General features: G+C 44.6%; 1 protein-coding gene across 3 annotated transcripts in view; it reads right to left on the bottom strand.

Annotated features, from left to right (window-relative positions):
• Window positions 1–16,711, bottom strand: part of CLIP4 (CAP-Gly domain containing linker protein family member 4) — a 61,893-nt gene that overhangs the window by 11,295 nt on the left and 33,887 nt on the right. For 2 of the 3 annotated variants that reach the window (XM_069768361.1, XM_069768363.1), the window contains exons 8-14: window positions 11,572–11,707; window positions 11,341–11,481; window positions 6,679–6,757; window positions 5,510–5,658; window positions 3,110–3,233; window positions 2,882–2,946; window positions 984–1,059 (exon numbers count right to left, since the gene is read on the bottom strand). In XM_069768361.1, the coding sequence (XP_069624462.1) occupies window positions 984–1,059; window positions 2,882–2,946; window positions 3,110–3,233; window positions 5,510–5,658; window positions 6,679–6,757; window positions 11,341–11,481; window positions 11,572–11,707 (770 nt within the window). The remainder of the gene's footprint in view (window positions 1–983; window positions 1,060–2,881; window positions 2,947–3,109; window positions 3,234–5,509; window positions 5,659–6,678; window positions 6,758–11,340; window positions 11,482–11,571; window positions 11,708–16,711) is intronic. The other variant, XM_069768362.1, reaches the window with a different exon arrangement.

The following is a 16,711-nucleotide window of genomic DNA, read 5'->3' as shown; positions in this document are numbered from 1 at the left end:
AATATACTACGTGACTGGGCAATATACTACGTCACTGGGCAATATACTACGTCACTGGGCAATATACTACGTCACTGGGCAATATACTACGTCACTGGGCAATATACTACGTGGCTGGGCAATATACTACGTGACTGGGCAATATACTACGTGACTGGGCAATATACTACGTGACTGGGCAATATACTACGTCACTGGGCAATATACTACGTCACTGGGCAATATACTACGTCACTGGGCAATATACTACGTCACTGGGCAATATACTACGTCACTGGGCAATATACTACGTCACTGGGCAATATACTACATGACTGGGCAATATACTACGTGGCTGGGCAATATACTACGTTACTGGGCAATATACTACGTCACTGGGCTATATACTACGTAACTGGGCAATATACTACGTGGCTCTGTGCTGTATACTACGTCACTGTGCAATATACTACGTCACTGTGCAATATACTACGTGGCTGGGCAATATACTACGTGGCTGGGCAATATACTACGTGGCTGGGCAATATACTACGTGGCTGGGCAATATACTACGTGGCTGGGCAATATACTACGTGGCTGGGCAATATACTACGTGGCTCTGTGCTGTATACTACGTCACTCGGCTATATACTACGTTACTGGCCAATATACTACGTGGCTGGGCAATATACTACCTTGGCTGTGCAATATACCACGTGGACATGCATATTCTAGAATACCCGATGCGCTAGAATCGGGCCACCATCGTGTGTGTGTGTGTGTGTGTGTGTGTGTGTGTGTGTGTGTGTGTGTGTGTGTGTGTGTGTGTGTATGTATATATATATATATTCACTTCCATCCCCTCAACCTGCAAAAACTGACATTTTAAAGAATAAATGGAAAATCCAAGCTTTTAGTCCCCATTACACAACAAGACCGTCTAATGGTGTTTTCACACGTGGCATTTTTTTACAGCCTTCGGCACACATCGCTTCGTGTCTCACCGGCCGTACGAGTGCCTCCTGATGACGCCTTTCTGTGAAGCCGCTGTGGACGTAGAGCTGAGACTTCTTTTAAACCCTGGATATATAAAAGAAAGAAACGCTCTACTCAGATCGACTTTATAATTAATCTCTGGTATAATTCGTTCCTGGTCGTGATTGGTTCGATCCTCAATGTGCCATATTGTATATGCAATGATTAATAATGAAGCTCTGAAACGCGTTTCCGCATTTTATTGATGGAGCGGTGTTTTTTTCTGAGTGATTTTAAAAAATAAAAATCTTTAAAATGAATTTTAGGGGGATTTTTTGGAGGACGGTTGATCCAAGTACAGGATTCCTTCCGGGTGCGATCAGACATTCATTTTGGGGACTGGTCTAGAATTGGAATTAATTTATTTAACCCCTTAATGACCGCCAATACGTCTTTTAACTGACCTGAGATATAAGAGAATAGCCTCCCCATACAGATGACAATCCAGCATCTGTCGGTTGTACACTATAGCTGACAACTTGCTGTACCAGCCACGATCAGTATTTGCACCATCTAAATCTGTTTAACCCCTTAGATGCTGCTGTCAATAGTGACTACATCATTATAAATGGTTAACAGAGTGTGGGGGCTTCTTCTTTGTCACAATTGGTGCCCTCAGATCATGATTTTGTTGTCCTGATGTTTGCCATGGCAATTCATGGCCAAATAGTGGCCTTAGAGTCTGACGGCTGTAGTAATCTGTTTAGAAGTTAGCAACATTTAGGTGGTAAAAATACACATTTTCATTTCTGTCATACCACTTTGCATTAATTCCTGTAAAACACCTGAAGGGTTAATAAACTACCTGACAGCAGTTTTCAATATGTTTAGGGGTGCTGTTTTTAAAATGGTATCATGTTTGTGGGTTTCCCAATATATGGGACCCCTAAAGTCACTTCAAACATGGATAAGTCCCTAAAAAAAAAATTTTTGTAAATTTCTTTGAAAAAATGAAAAATTGCTGCTACATTTTTAAACCTCCTAAAATGCTAACAAAATAAAATAACATTTTACAAATGGTGCTGATGTAAAGCAGACATGTGGGAAATGTTATTTATTAATGGTTTGCTGTTGTATGACTATCTGGATTAAAGGGATAATCATTCAAATTTGGAAAATTGCTAATTTTTTAACATTTTTCTCAAATTTTTGATATTTTTTATAAATAAACACAAAAAATGTTGAACAAAATTTACCATTATCATAAAGTATAATGTGTCACGAAAAAACAATCTCAAAATCACTGGGATTTGTTGAAGCATCGCAGAGTTATTACCACATAAAGCGACACTGGTCAGATTTCAAAAATTTGGCTCGGTCACTAAGGGGTTAAATAAGTTTATTTTGAGGTCAGATATGTAGAATGGTCCCGGAGTACTTGGATCATGTATCGGGGCATGCAGGGAGTTATCACACAGTCACTACATGTCTGGATGAAGAAATACTTCTATTTTTATATGAATTAATACTTTACATGAGAATATACACAGATTAGATCTCTGCTTGCTATCAATGTATGGAAATATTCTGGTTTACATAAAAAATTAAAAGTCAACACTATCATGCACCGAACATCTTCAGGACTCATTATATAGGTGGGCCGATGTCACATGGCCAAAGACCAGGCACAGGGGTCATTAATACGGTGCGGTAGTGAACTGCAACAAGTCCTGCATCAGGTGTTGGATGGACGTAATCATAACTGCTTACAAAAAACAAAATAAAATTCCATTCACAAACCGCAAGCATGATATTAAGGAATTGAGACACAAAGTATAATCAAAAGTAACAGAATATTCTTTATTTACGTGAAATCTAAAAAAATAAATAACTTTCAAGGATTAGCGTGCGGGCAGATTTCTCGTACCTGGGAACGAATGGTTCAATTTACTTGCTGGAATCTCTGACAACGAATCAAAAGACCCAGAGACCCTGCGAGGAGAAAAAAACAAAAGAAAAATAAACGTTTAGATGGACTGCAGAAAAAATAAATAATACAAATGGTTGTTAAGGGTATAACTCTGAGATATGTCTGCCAGCTCTGCTCGCTTTTAATAAATGTCCCGTGCCTCCTGCTTCTGAGACCCCTGCTCACCTCTGAACTCTTGATGGAGGTGCAAACACGCCGTGTTTTGGGGGGCAAGTGAAATACTGAACTCCAGATATCGAGCCGTCATTTTTACCATGAGGTTTATCCAGCTCGATGCCGCACCAGTTTCCTGCAAAGAGAGACAAATGTATGGGGCACTGCTGGCTACCTCCGGTGGTCCCATAGATTATGAACGAAGACCACATGCAGTCTCCACCTCAACTCCATTCAGATGGGGTCTTCAGAGCGTCAGCATACATAGGGTGCAGGTGTATGGAGCCTGGACAGGGGCTGAGCCCTCGCCATAGTGGGCTGGTGCCAAATTGCCGCTAAACTTAAACTTTTACACCTTCTAATATGTCAGTTCTTTCAGCAGCATTTTTTTTTACCTATTTCATGGTAATGAGAAACTACTTTGGTGAATAAAATTAACTTTATTACCATATATGTACTGTAATACACACCAAAAAAAAATCCCACAGCATATAGCTGCGTTATCAACTCCACGTTTGAACATGGCTTTAATGTGAAACAAGAAGTCATCAGGGGTCGGTGACAGAAGCACTGCCTCAATGAGGATTTGGGTATTGTGATGGAAGCTGGGTGCGAGGCTGCTGTCACTCACCTTGCTTCTATCGCCGCCACCGCTTGGGGACGTCCCCGGGGCAGTGGAGAAACAAACAGAGTGCCAGTGCTTCCGTCACTTCTCCTACAGCTTCTATCAGTTCCATGCATTCAGAACATCTTCAGAGAGTGTCGATGAAAAAAATGCAGTAAGTGAATGCAGCACCGAACCTTGATGACATCCTGTTCAAAGAAGCTGCAGGGAAGAGACTGCAGCCCCAGCCTCCTGTGATCTCCCTCCTGTGACTCCCCTCAAACAAAACTGCTTAGGGTTAAAAATAGATATTTATAAAAGAACAATTTCGGCACCGGACCACGCCATTAATACCCCTGTCTTACATTTGGGTGTCATCGGACTGACCTGAAGATTCATGCTGCGGTACACTGGAAGCCATTAAAACAAAACTAGCGGTTGAATTGCGTTTTCACCTTTTCATCGCACTTGGAATTTTTTCCCTTTTTTTTTTTTTTTAAATCAGTACATGAAGGTGTCTGTATAACTCTGGGGTCTGTGACAGGTAATATTTGCCACAGACACGATTTCTCGTGTTTAGGACATCAAGACTTGACAGTAAGGACTATTTTGCCTGACGCGCTCTGTACGGCGAGGATGAATGAAGTAATGGTACTAAACATCCGTCTCGCTAGGAGCGCCGTATTTTTTATCCTTTGCACATCACGGCGATGGATGAGCACACCGTCCATTCAGCCAGTGACACGGATGATGGGAAGCATAGGCATTTAGCCTGACCACACATAAAACAGCAATACCCTGGGGTATGCAGGACCCTCGCGAGCGCTGATAGTTAATGGTCAAGTGCATGATCATACTGGTCGGCAGCGATGCAGCGTCACCCAGGTGGGTGAGAAAAATCAATATCTAATCCACTTACTCCGGCTTCCATGAAAAGACTGACACCGGCAGTTTTCTATGTGATGGTAAAGCGTTTATCGAGTGTTTGCTCGTATGTTATTAACCTCTTAGTGACCAGCCCACCTCAGCGTGCTATGGGCTGCCGTAGGAAATGTGGCACCGCACGGAACAGGGGTCCTGAGTTGGGAACCAAAGTCCAAATATTCTAACAAGGTTACCGTCTTCAGGATATATAATGGCTTTGATCCCATGTACTCTACTATTTAAGATAGATTGAAATGCTGACCATCCTGCCGGATTGCATTGTACCCATGTGTTTTCAATAACCCTCGTGGCCTAAAAACAACGCTGCTGCACAGAACAGGGACCAGTAATGATAAAGACTAATTACCATCACTTTTTTTTTGTCCGTTGACATCGCCGTATCAGGGTTTGGTTTTTTTTGCGACACAAGTTTTAGTTTTTGAATGGCACCATTCATTTTACCATTCGATTTTTGTTTTCTTTTGCAGGGGGGGGGGTGGAAACACCCTTTGGAGAGCATTTAAAAGCATATCTCCCCTGTAATGAGGCAACATATGAAATTCAGCCTCCTGGCTGCACTGGGGAGCTGGTCTTGGGCTGTTAGGACTCAGCAGCTCCTGCTCTCCCAGCACCTGATGATCACTGGAACAGGGAGGAAGAAGCGCTGTCAGCACCTCCTAACCTGTACACACCACAGTGCTGTGTATACATTGATCAGGAAGGCAGAGATAGTAATAAACCATCTCTGCCTGCTGTGTCTGACAATCTTTTTGCAGCTGCTTACTGTGCAATGACATTTTAGACTATGACGACCGTCTGCCCACATGTTTGAAATCGGGAAGGAATTTGTTAAAATCCAGGAGGAATGTGTCTGTGCCCCTTACCTGGTGCAAAGTTTGTTTTGCCGTAAAATCTGACCATGCCAAGTCTCTGCCCGACCACAAGAACCCGGTCACCAGGATGGAACTCCATCTGTTCTGAGGAAGGGCTTCCCACAGAGGGCGATACCGGGTTCTGATGACCTGCAAAGAGAGTCAATGTAAAAAACAGTGAGCAGGAGAGGGGAAAAGGAGAGAGGAAAATAAGAGAGGAAAAAAGAGAAGAGAGGAGTGCAAGAATGGACCCTGGAACACCGCACTGTGATGGCCATATTCTCTTATTACTGTGCAAGGTCATAAAAATGGATTTGGTGATAAATATCTTAAATTGCAATTCCACAAGAAAATATAATATGTGATCCAGGTGCCGTCTAAGGTGCAAGTAGGGTTTTTGTGCAGGAGGGTGTGATCGCAGGGAGAGACCGGACTCGTAGCATTACCAGTCCTATATGCCGAGGACCGGGGCCGGACCACAGCAGTCTGTGGCAGCCGGGGATGACTGGGGAGGGGCGGCTTGGACACAACAAAGGAGGAGGAGGTTGATGAAAATGAAGATGAAGAAAAGCTGCTGGATCCGTTGCAGGACGCTGAAATTTGGAATTAAACAAATTATGACAGCGAGAACAGAGACAAAGTACGATGCTATGGGGGAGAGAGTCAGCCAACTTCTTACATCCCCTCTAACCATGAAACATAGTAAGATGCTATGGGGGACAGAGCCAGCCCCCTTCTTACATCCCCTCTAACCATGGGACACTAAGTTGCTATGGGGGACAGAGCCAGCCCCCTTCTTACATTCTTTCTAACCATGGGACACAGTAATATGCTATGGGGGACAGGGCCAGCCCCCTTCTTACATCCCCTCTAACCATGAGACACAGTAAGATACTACGGGGGACAGAGCCAGCCCCCTTCTTACATTCTTTCTAACCATAAGACACTGTAAGATGTTATGGGGGACAGAGCCAGCCCCCTTCTTACATCACCTCCATCAATGGAGCAGGGCAGGTAAGTCTGAGTTGATGGAAAGCATCCTGCCCCAGGACGGGGTAGCAGAGGTAGTGCCCGGCTGACACAAGCTTCCCTCTGCTGCATGGATGTCAGACAGAACTACACCCCAACCTCTCCATTATAAGGTAATCTGTCATGCTCTGCGTGACGCCAACGTGCCATCACCTTTCTTAGAGGACGCAGAATTCGAGGTCTCATCATTGCTTTGAATAAACGTGGTGTTTTTCTTAAAAGGAGGCCGACCTATGAGATAAGAAGACGATAACATCAGGTTATACTGGGATTAGGAATGGTCAATAACTGCAATAAATTCTACCTGACAGATTTACTGAAGACGCAAAATTACACTGGCTATGGGAAACCGTCAGAAAGCATGTCATTACATACAATCTTAAGCCAAGATTAGCCAAGAGCTAATAACAGACTGTAAAGTACCTGGTGTAAAATCCCCAGACACTGAAAATGCAATTTCAGCAATGAAGCAGCAGAATAGTGAGTGCAGCTCTGGAGTATGAGGCTGGAGCCACACGAGCATATAACATTGGATGCGATATGCTAATGACACTCGGGCCGGCTCTGCTGTGAGCGTGATCCAAGTGTCAGTGCCCTGTGCTCCGAACCTCTCGCATGCAAGAATCGCAGCACATGTGCGGAGGAGACAGAGAAAGTAATTTCTGAATCTCCTCCACTGCCTGAGTCGGCGTATATCGGACTGCACTGGGGTGACATCTGAGTGCAGTCCGTGTTTCGAATGTATCCATAGCCTTGTAAGGCTGCGTGTGAGCCGAGTCTCGCTGACAATCGCAGAATGCTGCCGAACTGTCAAGAGAAAAATAATCGCTGGTGTGATCTATCCCAAAGAATAACACTAAGCCGGGCTATACAGCAGTGAGACCGAGCCCCAATACAGGAGCTAACTCAGGATCAGTAATGTAATGTATGTACACAGTGACTGCACCAGCAGAATAGTGAGTGCAGCTCTGGGGTATAATACAGGATGTAACTCAGGATCAGTAATGTAATGTATGTACACAGTGACTGCACCAGCAGAATAGTGAGTGCAGCTCTGGGGTATAATACAGGATGTAACTCAGGATCAGTAATGTAATGTATGTACACAGTGACTGCACCAGCAGAATAATGAGTGCAGCTCTGGAGTATAATACAGGATGTAACTCAGGATCAGTAATGTAATGTATGTACACAGTGACTGCACCAGCAGAATAGTGAGTGCAGCTCTGGGGTATAACACAGGATGTAACTCAGGATCAGTAATGTAATGTATGTACACAGTGACTGCACCAGCAGAATAGTAAGTGCAGCTCTGGAGTATAATACAGGATGTAACTCAGGATCAGTAATGTATGTACACAGTGACTGCACCAGCAGAATAGTGAGTGCTGCTCTGGAGTATAATACAGGATGTAACTCAGGATCGGTAATGTCATGTATGTACACAGTGACTGCACCAGCAGAATAGTGAGTGCTGCTCTGGAGTATAATACAGGATGTAACTCAGGATCAGTAATGTAATGTATGTACACAGTGACTGTTGTGAATTCTGTGGTCAAGCTCCCTCCTGTGGTCATGAGTGGTACTTCGGCTGGTTCTGTCTATGAGCTTCCTCTGGTAGATGTGAGTGGGGCTGCGGCTTCTGAGTTTCCTTCCTCAGGTGACGAGGTTAAGTCGTTAGGTGCTGCTCTATTTAACTCCACCTAGTTCTTTGTTCCTGGCCTCCAGTCAATGTTCCAGTATTGGTCTTGCTCTCTCCTGGATCGTTCTTGTGGCCTGTCTGCACTGCATAAGCTAAGTTCTGCTTGTGTTACTTTTGTTTGCTATTTTTTCTGTCCAGCTTGCTATATTGGTTTGTCTTGCTTGCTGGAAGCTCTGGGACGCAGAGGAAGCACCTCCGTACCGTTAGTCGGTGCGGAGGGTGTTTTTGCGCCCTCTGCGTGGTTGTTTGTAGGTTTTTGTGCTGACCGCAAAGCTATCTTTCCTATCCTCGGTCTATTCAGTAAGTCGGGCCTCACTTTGCTAAAATCTATTTCATCTCTGGGTTTGTGTTTTCATCTTTGCTCAGTCATTATATGTGGGGGGCTGCCTTTTCCTTTGGGGAAATTTCTCTGAGGCAAGGTAGGCTTATTTTTCTATCTTCAGGGCTAGCTAGTTTCTCAGGCTGTGCCCGAGGCGCCTAAGGTCTGGTCAGGAGCGCTCCACGGCTACCTCTAGTGTGGTGTGATAGGATTAGGGATTGTGGTCAGCAGAGTTCCCACGTCTCAGAGCTCGTCCTATGTGATTAGCAACTATCAGGTCATTTTCTGTGCTCGTAACCACCAGGTCCATTGTGGCTCTGAATCACCTGCTCATAACAGACTGCACCAGCAGAATAGTGAGTGCAGCTCTGGAGTATAATACAGGATGTAACTCAGGATCAGTAATGTAATATATGTACACAGTGACTGCACCAGCAGAATAATGAGTGCAGCTCTGGAGTATTGGTAACTCAGGATCAGTAATGTATGTACACAGTGACTGCACCAGCAGAATAGTGAGTGCAGCTCTGGGGTATAATACAGGAGGTAACTCAGGATCAGTAACGTAATGTATCTACACAGTGACTGCACCAGCAAAATAGTGAGTGCAGCTCTGGGGTATAATACAGGATGTAACTCAGGATAAGTAATGTAATGTATGTACACAGTGACTGCACCAGCAGAATAGTGAGTGCAGCTCTGGGGTATAATACAGGAGGTAACTCAGGATCAGTAATGTATGTACACAGTGACTGCACCAACAGAATAGTGAGTGCAGCTCTGGGGTATAATACAGGAGGTAACTCAGGATCAGTAATGTAATGTATCTACACAGTGACTGCACCAGCAGAATAGTGAGTGCAGCTCTGGGGTATAATACAGGATGCAACGCAGGATCAGTAATGTATTTACACAGTGACTGCACCAGCAGAATAGTGAGTGCAGCTCTGGAGTATAATACAGGATGTAACTCGGAATCAGTAATGTAACGTATTTGCACAGTGACTGCACCAGCAGAATAGTGAGTGCAGCTCTGGGGTATAATACAGGATGTAACTCAGGATCAGTAATGTAATGCATGTACACAGTGACTGCACCAGCAGAATAGTGAGTGCAGCTCTGGGGTATAATACAGGATGTAACTCAGGATCAGTAATGTAATATATGTACACAGTGACTGCACCAGCAGAATAGTGAGTGCAGCTCTGGGTTATAATACAGGATGTAACTCAGGATCAGTAATGTAATGTATGTACACAGTGACTGCACCAGCAGAATAGTGAGTGCAGCTCTGGGGTATAATACAGGATGTAACTCAGGATCAGTAATGTAATATATGTACACAGTAACTCCACCAGCAGAATAGTGAGCGCAGCTCTGGAGAATAATACAGGATGTAACTCAGGATCACATTCACCCAGGCATACAGACATTAGCCTTCGGTAAGTGTTCACATTTGGACAGGGAGGTCAGGGACCCATCAGTTTAATGAGACCACCTTGGCGATGGTTGATGGGCTCACACTATTTGGCCAAATCCTGCGCAAAGCGTCTCTCAAATATTTTTCCTGTCGGCAACTTCCGTCACGGAAATGCCGCTCACTGATTGGTCTCGCCAGCTGCCTGTCATGGCTGCCGTGACCAATCAGCGACGGGCAGTGTCCAATTAGTCCCTCCCTACTCCCCTGCAGTCAGTGCCCGGCGCCCGCATACTTCCCTCCACTCACACAGGGTTAATGCCAGCGGTAACGGGCCGTGGGTACCGCACTTCGTAACCGCTGCTATTAACCGTGTAACCAAGTTTTTAATATTGATGCTGCGTATGCAGCATCAATAGTAAAAAGATCTAAAATGTTACAAAAAAAACAAAAAACATTATTCTCACCCTCCGACGTGGCGCTGTCCTTGGCAGTGCAAGCGCCAGGTTCCGGTGCTAACGATGCTATGCGAGATGGACCTGCCATGACGTCATCACAGGTTCTGCGCTCATACCAACCCTGGGACCGGAAGCTGCACCGCACACAAGCGCCAGGACTACAAGGTGCCCCTCGGAAGGTGAGTATATGTTTATTTTTTATTTTAAGTCTTTTTTAACCTGTTACATACGTGGCTGGGCAATATACTACGTGACTGGGCAATATACTACACGGACATGCATATTCTAGAATACCCGATGTGTTAGAATCGGGCCACCATCTAGTGTATTTCATATTAGACAATGCTTTGGCACGATAGAGTGCAACCTTTTCTTGTATATTGTATATGGAGGTAGCTGCTCCTGGTATGCACCTATTCACACTAGTTTGGATGTGCCAGTCTTTTTTCTGTCATAACTCAGGATCAGTAATGTATGTACACAGTGACTGCACCAGCAGAATAGTGAGTGCAGCTCTGGGGTATAATACAAGATGTAACTCGGGATCAGTAATGTAATGTATGTACACAGTGACTGCACCAGCAGAATAGTGAGTGCAGCTCTGGAGTATAATGCAGGATGTAACTCAGGATCAGTAATGTAATGTATGCACACAGTGACTGCACCAGCAGAATAGTGAGTGCAGCTCTGGAGTATAATACAGGATGTAACTCAGGATCAGTAATGTAATGTATGTACACAGTGACTGCACCAGCAGAATAGTGAGTGCAGCTCTGGGGTATAATACAGGAGGTAACTCACAATCAGTACAGGATAAGATGATAAGTAATGTGATGATTTATGTAGATTATGTCTATATTTTCACAGTAAAATGCTGGTACTATATTCCATGCAGATCCCAATATTATCAGCGGTTACCCGTGTTGATTTTTGAAGTAACATGGCTCAGGTCGATCTTCGTAGATTTGATAGGACCCGTCGTCTTGTTAGAGGAGCTTTTGATAAAGGTCTTCATTGGCTCAATTGCTCGTCTTATCTTGGATAGAGGCGCAAATATTCCTGATTGGAGATTATATGTTAATATTCTTTCTTATCAGGGAATGTGATAAGTTAAAAATCGGTATAACATTATATAAAACACATTTGTACCGTGTTTGGGCAAACACTTAAAATACTGGACTCCGCTCACACTGCCATCGTTCTTCCCATCCGCGTCAGCCATCTCTATCCCGGCCCACTGGCCCGTAGCGAACTGAGTGGGTCCAAAATACCGCAGCGTGCCGACCTACAAAGAGAAAGAAGCCGATCGTGAGGATTTCAGCTTAGAAACACGATGTATCCAACCATAAAAACTAAGGTCTGCGCCAATGAATGGAGTACAGGATTCAGAAGTTACCGTAATTTAACTTCTCCTGAAAACAACGAGTCCATTTCAGCACCACAATTATTTATTTTTTTTACTTACTTAGCAGTATGAGGCTTTGTTTTATGCAGACGACATGGTTTTATTTATTAACTTCTTTTCTTTTTGGCGTATCGCATACATTACAGTAAAATTTATATTTATTCTCTTGTGATGTAAATATAGAAAATAAACTTCACATTTCACTGATTAATAAATTCTTAGCTTATTATGATCACATGGATGCACTATATATATATGGCTGTTTTTTTGTGATGTTGTGCTGCTCTCAGTTGTGGTGGGGGCGTGTTCTTCTTCCCCCTCTATGTTATTGCCTGCTTATGATTGGTCAACATCACACAAGGGAAGAAGTACACACCCCCCAGTGAAAACATCCATTTTGTCTTAATGAAAATTAACTTCTCACGTGTTAAATACTTTGATTGCTAATATCTCTGACGCAGAGAGGCAAAACAAGCAAAATACAAAAAAAAGGCTTTGTATTCTGCTCTGCAGCCATGATTACATCATGTGTCCAGTTCATCATGAAAATCTAGGAGACAGGTCCACTCTAAATTTTTTATTTTTTTAACCTTTTAATGACCAGGCTTATTTCAGTGCTGAGGCATAACGAGGCACTGATAATGTGCCTGCCTACCGTACACGAGTAGGGTGTATTGCTGATTTACCGGTCCTGTATGAAATACTATGCCATGCCAACTCATCAAGACCCTTCGAACACCTTAAGCAGGAATCTAAACCACTTAGATGCTGAGGTTGCTTTGACTGTAACTGGAGGTGGATCCAGTATCTGAATTTATAGTCAGGAACTATGGCAACACAAAAAAATTTTTTTAACAAACTTTAGATTTTTCTTTTAAGAAAAAAAAATAAAAAAACAAGATACTCATTTAGTATTGGCTTAATTGTAGTGACTAGAGTTGAGCGACCTTGACCTTTTTAGAGTCGAGCCGGGTTTCGCGAAACCCGACTATCTCAAAAGTCGGGTCGAGTGATATCGGCCGATTATGACGTAAAGTCGGGATCGACCGAAACACGAAACCCAATGCAAGTCAATGGGGCAGCATAGTCGGCAGTGAGTGGGGGCCAGGAAAACACCTAGAGTGCCCATTTTAATGTCAAAACCATCCATTCTTCTTAATGAAGCTTGTCAAGCGTAATTTACCTTATAATAATTGGAAGGCATTTGAAATTGGGGGTCATTTGGCTAAAGTTGTGTGGGGTAGGGCTGGTTCAAGTAATTAGTGGGCCCAGGAAATCTGGACCACGTCACGGCAGTGGAGCAGGGAGAGGTAATTATTTCAACTTTGCAAGTGCTGTGATCCTGAGCAAGCAGGGGGGGCCCACTTGTTGGCATTGGCACTGGCACAGGGCCCCTCAAAGTACAGCGGTGTGTTTGCACGGCGGGGGCGCCTCCCACCGGCAGCAACACTTTTGCGTACTATGAGAGGCCCTGTGCCAGTGACGTCGCCAACTAGTATTCCTCCCCCCACCTGATGAAGGAACCTGCACTTTCATCTGCACCTTCCTGTTTGTCCCCGTGTAAGGTGGTATGGTATGCGGGAAGAGGAACCTGACTTTCAGCAGGGTCACAATCTTGCTGTGTAGCGTGCACGGGGAATGTTGCATTATGGGTCAATGTACCAGCAGACTCATCTATCACTGGCTGGGCAATGGGCAGGATGAGGAGGAAACACAGATATAGGCCCAAAGAATAAAGTGGGCTAAATGCAGTTCAAAATTGGTAACACAGGAATAACCAGGGGGCATTGCAGTGGAGGACAACTGGAATGAGAGGCTGACACAGAGAGTAGGGCCAAATCAGTAAGTAGTCGAAATGCAGTTCAAAATTGGCAACCGTAGTAAACAGGCGGCACAGCTTTGTTCAGTGGAGGAGAACAGCAAGGAGTGGCAGACACCGATAGTAGGCCCCAACCCAACTAGTAGGCCAAATGCAGTCTAACATTAACAACTACTCAACGAGAGCCTGAAAATGGAATTTCAGGACAGGAAACCAGGAGAACAGCAAGGAGTGGCAGACACCGATAGTAGGCCCCAAACCAACTAGTACGCCAAATGCAGTTGTTCCATTTAACCACAATTTAATGAGAGCCTGAAGATAGAAGCTCAGGAAAGGCAACCTGGGGAACACCTTGGAGTGTAACACACCATCTCTCTCCACCCCATACCCATTTTGTAGGCCTAATGCAGTGTACTTTTCTACAACTACTAAACGAGAGTCGGAAGACCGAAGCAATGGCAAGGAAACCTGGGGAACACCTTGGAGTGTAACACACCATCTCTCTCCACCCCATACCCAATTTGTAGGCCTAATGCAGTGTAGTTTCCAAGAACTACTAAACGAGAGCCGGAAGATCGAAGCTCAGGAAAGGCAACCTGGGGAACACCTTGGAGTGTAACACACCCTCTCTCTACACCCCATACCCAATTTGTAGGCCTAATGCAGCGTAGTTTCCGACAACTACTAAACGAGAGCATGAAGATCGAAGCTCAGGAAAGGCAACCTGGGGAACACCTTGGAGTGTAACACACCCTCTCTCTACACCCCATACCCAATTTGAAGGCCTAATGCAGTGTAGTTTCCAAGAACTACTAAACGAGAGCCGGAAGATCGAAGCTCAGGAAAGGCAACCTGGGGAACACCTTGGAGTGTAACACACCATCTCTCTACACCCCATACCCAATTTGTAGGCCTAATGCAGCGTAGTTTCCAACAACTACTAAACGAGAGCCGGAAGATCGAAGCTCAGGAAAGGCAACCTGGGGAACACCTTGGAGTGTAACACAACGTCTCTCTACACCACGGAAGGGCTGATTCTTAGGAAGGAAGGCTGTTGGAAAGAAGCAGGGCGCGTCCGAGGGTGATTATATTCTTATTAGGTATATACTCACCCTCGGACGCGCCCTGCTTCTTTATTTGGAATGAATGTTTATTTGCAATGTGGTGTTGACTTTCTCTATTATTTTGGTAATTAATGATTTTATTATTTTCATTGTTTTGCATCTTCTCGGCAATAATATAAAGAAGACGCGACAGGACAACACTCGGTGGATGCCATATCTGTGTTTTCAATTTAAAAAACCTTTCAGTTAACTACTTGCAGGAGAAAGTAATTGTAGCTGGTGGCCATTTTTAGTACTGTACCAGATTTTAGTTGTGTGTTTGTTTTTAATGTTAAAATGTCTGCATTTGATATCTCTCCAGTATTTTCTTTTTTGTAAGCAAAATACTTATTTTTATATTTTCTGATGTTGGTTCCAGGGGTACACGGGCAGCAGTGCCCTGGTCAGTGTAGTAGTAGTTGAAAGAATGGACCGCAGACAGGCATCGAAGGCCTAAAATAATAACACATGGCTGTAGGCAATTTTAAATTGGTTCCAGGGGTACACGGGCAGCAGTGGTGTGGTCAGTGGAGGCCTAGTGGAAGGAGTGACCGCAGACAGGCATCGAAGGCCTAAAATAATAACACATGGCTGTAGGCAATTTTAAATTGGTTCCAGGGGTACACGGGCAGCAGTGGTGTGGTCAGTGGAGGCCTAGTGGAAGGAGTGACCGCAGACAGGCATCGAAGGCCTAACATAACAAAAATGTCAATACAATGGTATTGTCAGTGGCAGGCATTGAAGGATGTCAGCGCATAGACTAAACATTGGTGGAGCTGTGAGATAATTTTGCAAGTGGTAGAGCACTGTTTGAGCTGGGGTGGGGGGAAACTGTCTTGTGGCCGGCGGTACAGGCCCAGGGCCCCTCATATTACAACGGTGTGTCTGACGTTGGGTGCGCACCACCACCGCCAGAGACACTTTATTGTACTAGGAGGGACCCAGTGGCAGTGCCGTCGACCAAAAGCGGGCTCACCCACCTCTTCAGACAAACTGCACTCTCACGGGTGCTGTCGCCAAGTGTCGATACCACGGCCCCGTGTGGGGAGTTTGGCCATTTAGTGAGGTGTAAACATGTCGTATGCTGGACAATCAGGTGCAGAAAATTACGAGATTGGAAAAGGCATTCAGAATAGTCCACAGGCAAGACCTTTTCATAGGAAAGCTAGGTGTCGGCCGGGCAAGGTGGGGCAAAAGATTTCGAAATCCAGTTGTGGTTCATTTTAATGAAGGTTAGATCATCTACATTTTGGGTAGCCAGACGAGTCCTTTTTTCTGTTAGTATTGAACCTGCAGCACTGAATACTCTTTCTGATAGGACACTAGCTGCCGGGCAAGCAAGCTCCTGCAATGCATATTCTGCCAATTCTGGCCAGGTGTCTAATTTTGATGCCCAGTAATCAAATGGGAATGACGGTTGAGGGAGAACATCGATAAGGGATGAAAAATAGTTTGTAACCATACTGGACAAATGTTGTCTCCTGTCACTTTGAATTGATGCTGCAGTACCTGTCCTGTCTGCGGTCATAGCAAAATCACTCCACAACCTGGTCAGAAAACCCCTCTGGCCAACGCCACTTCTGATTTCTGCCCCTCTAACTCCTCTGGTCTGCTGGCCCCTGCAGCTCGTGTGAGAACGATCACGGGCGCTGTGTGCAGGGAATGCCAGAAGCAAACGGTCAACAAGAGTTGATTGTTTGGTTGCTAATATTAGTTCCAAGTTCTCATGTGGCATTATATTTTGCAATTTGCCTTTATAACGAGGATCAAGGAGGCAGGCCAACCAGTAATCGTCATCATTCATCATTTTAGTTATGCGTGTGTCCCTTTTGAGGATACGTAAGGCATAATCCGCCATGTGGGCCAAAGTTCCAGTTCTCAAATCTGCGGTTGTGCTTGGTTGAGGGGCAGTTTCAGGCAAATCCACGTCACTTGTGTCCCTCAAAAAACCAGAACCCGGCC

Source organism: Ranitomeya imitator, chromosome 5 (genome assembly GCF_032444005.1).
Source record: "Ranitomeya imitator isolate aRanImi1 chromosome 5, aRanImi1.pri, whole genome shotgun sequence".
In the NCBI taxonomy this organism is placed as follows: Eukaryota; Metazoa; Chordata; class Amphibia; order Anura; family Dendrobatidae; genus Ranitomeya; species Ranitomeya imitator.
The sequence above is the reverse complement of the archived record's forward strand: the minus strand, read 5'-3'. Positions and strand labels throughout refer to the sequence as shown.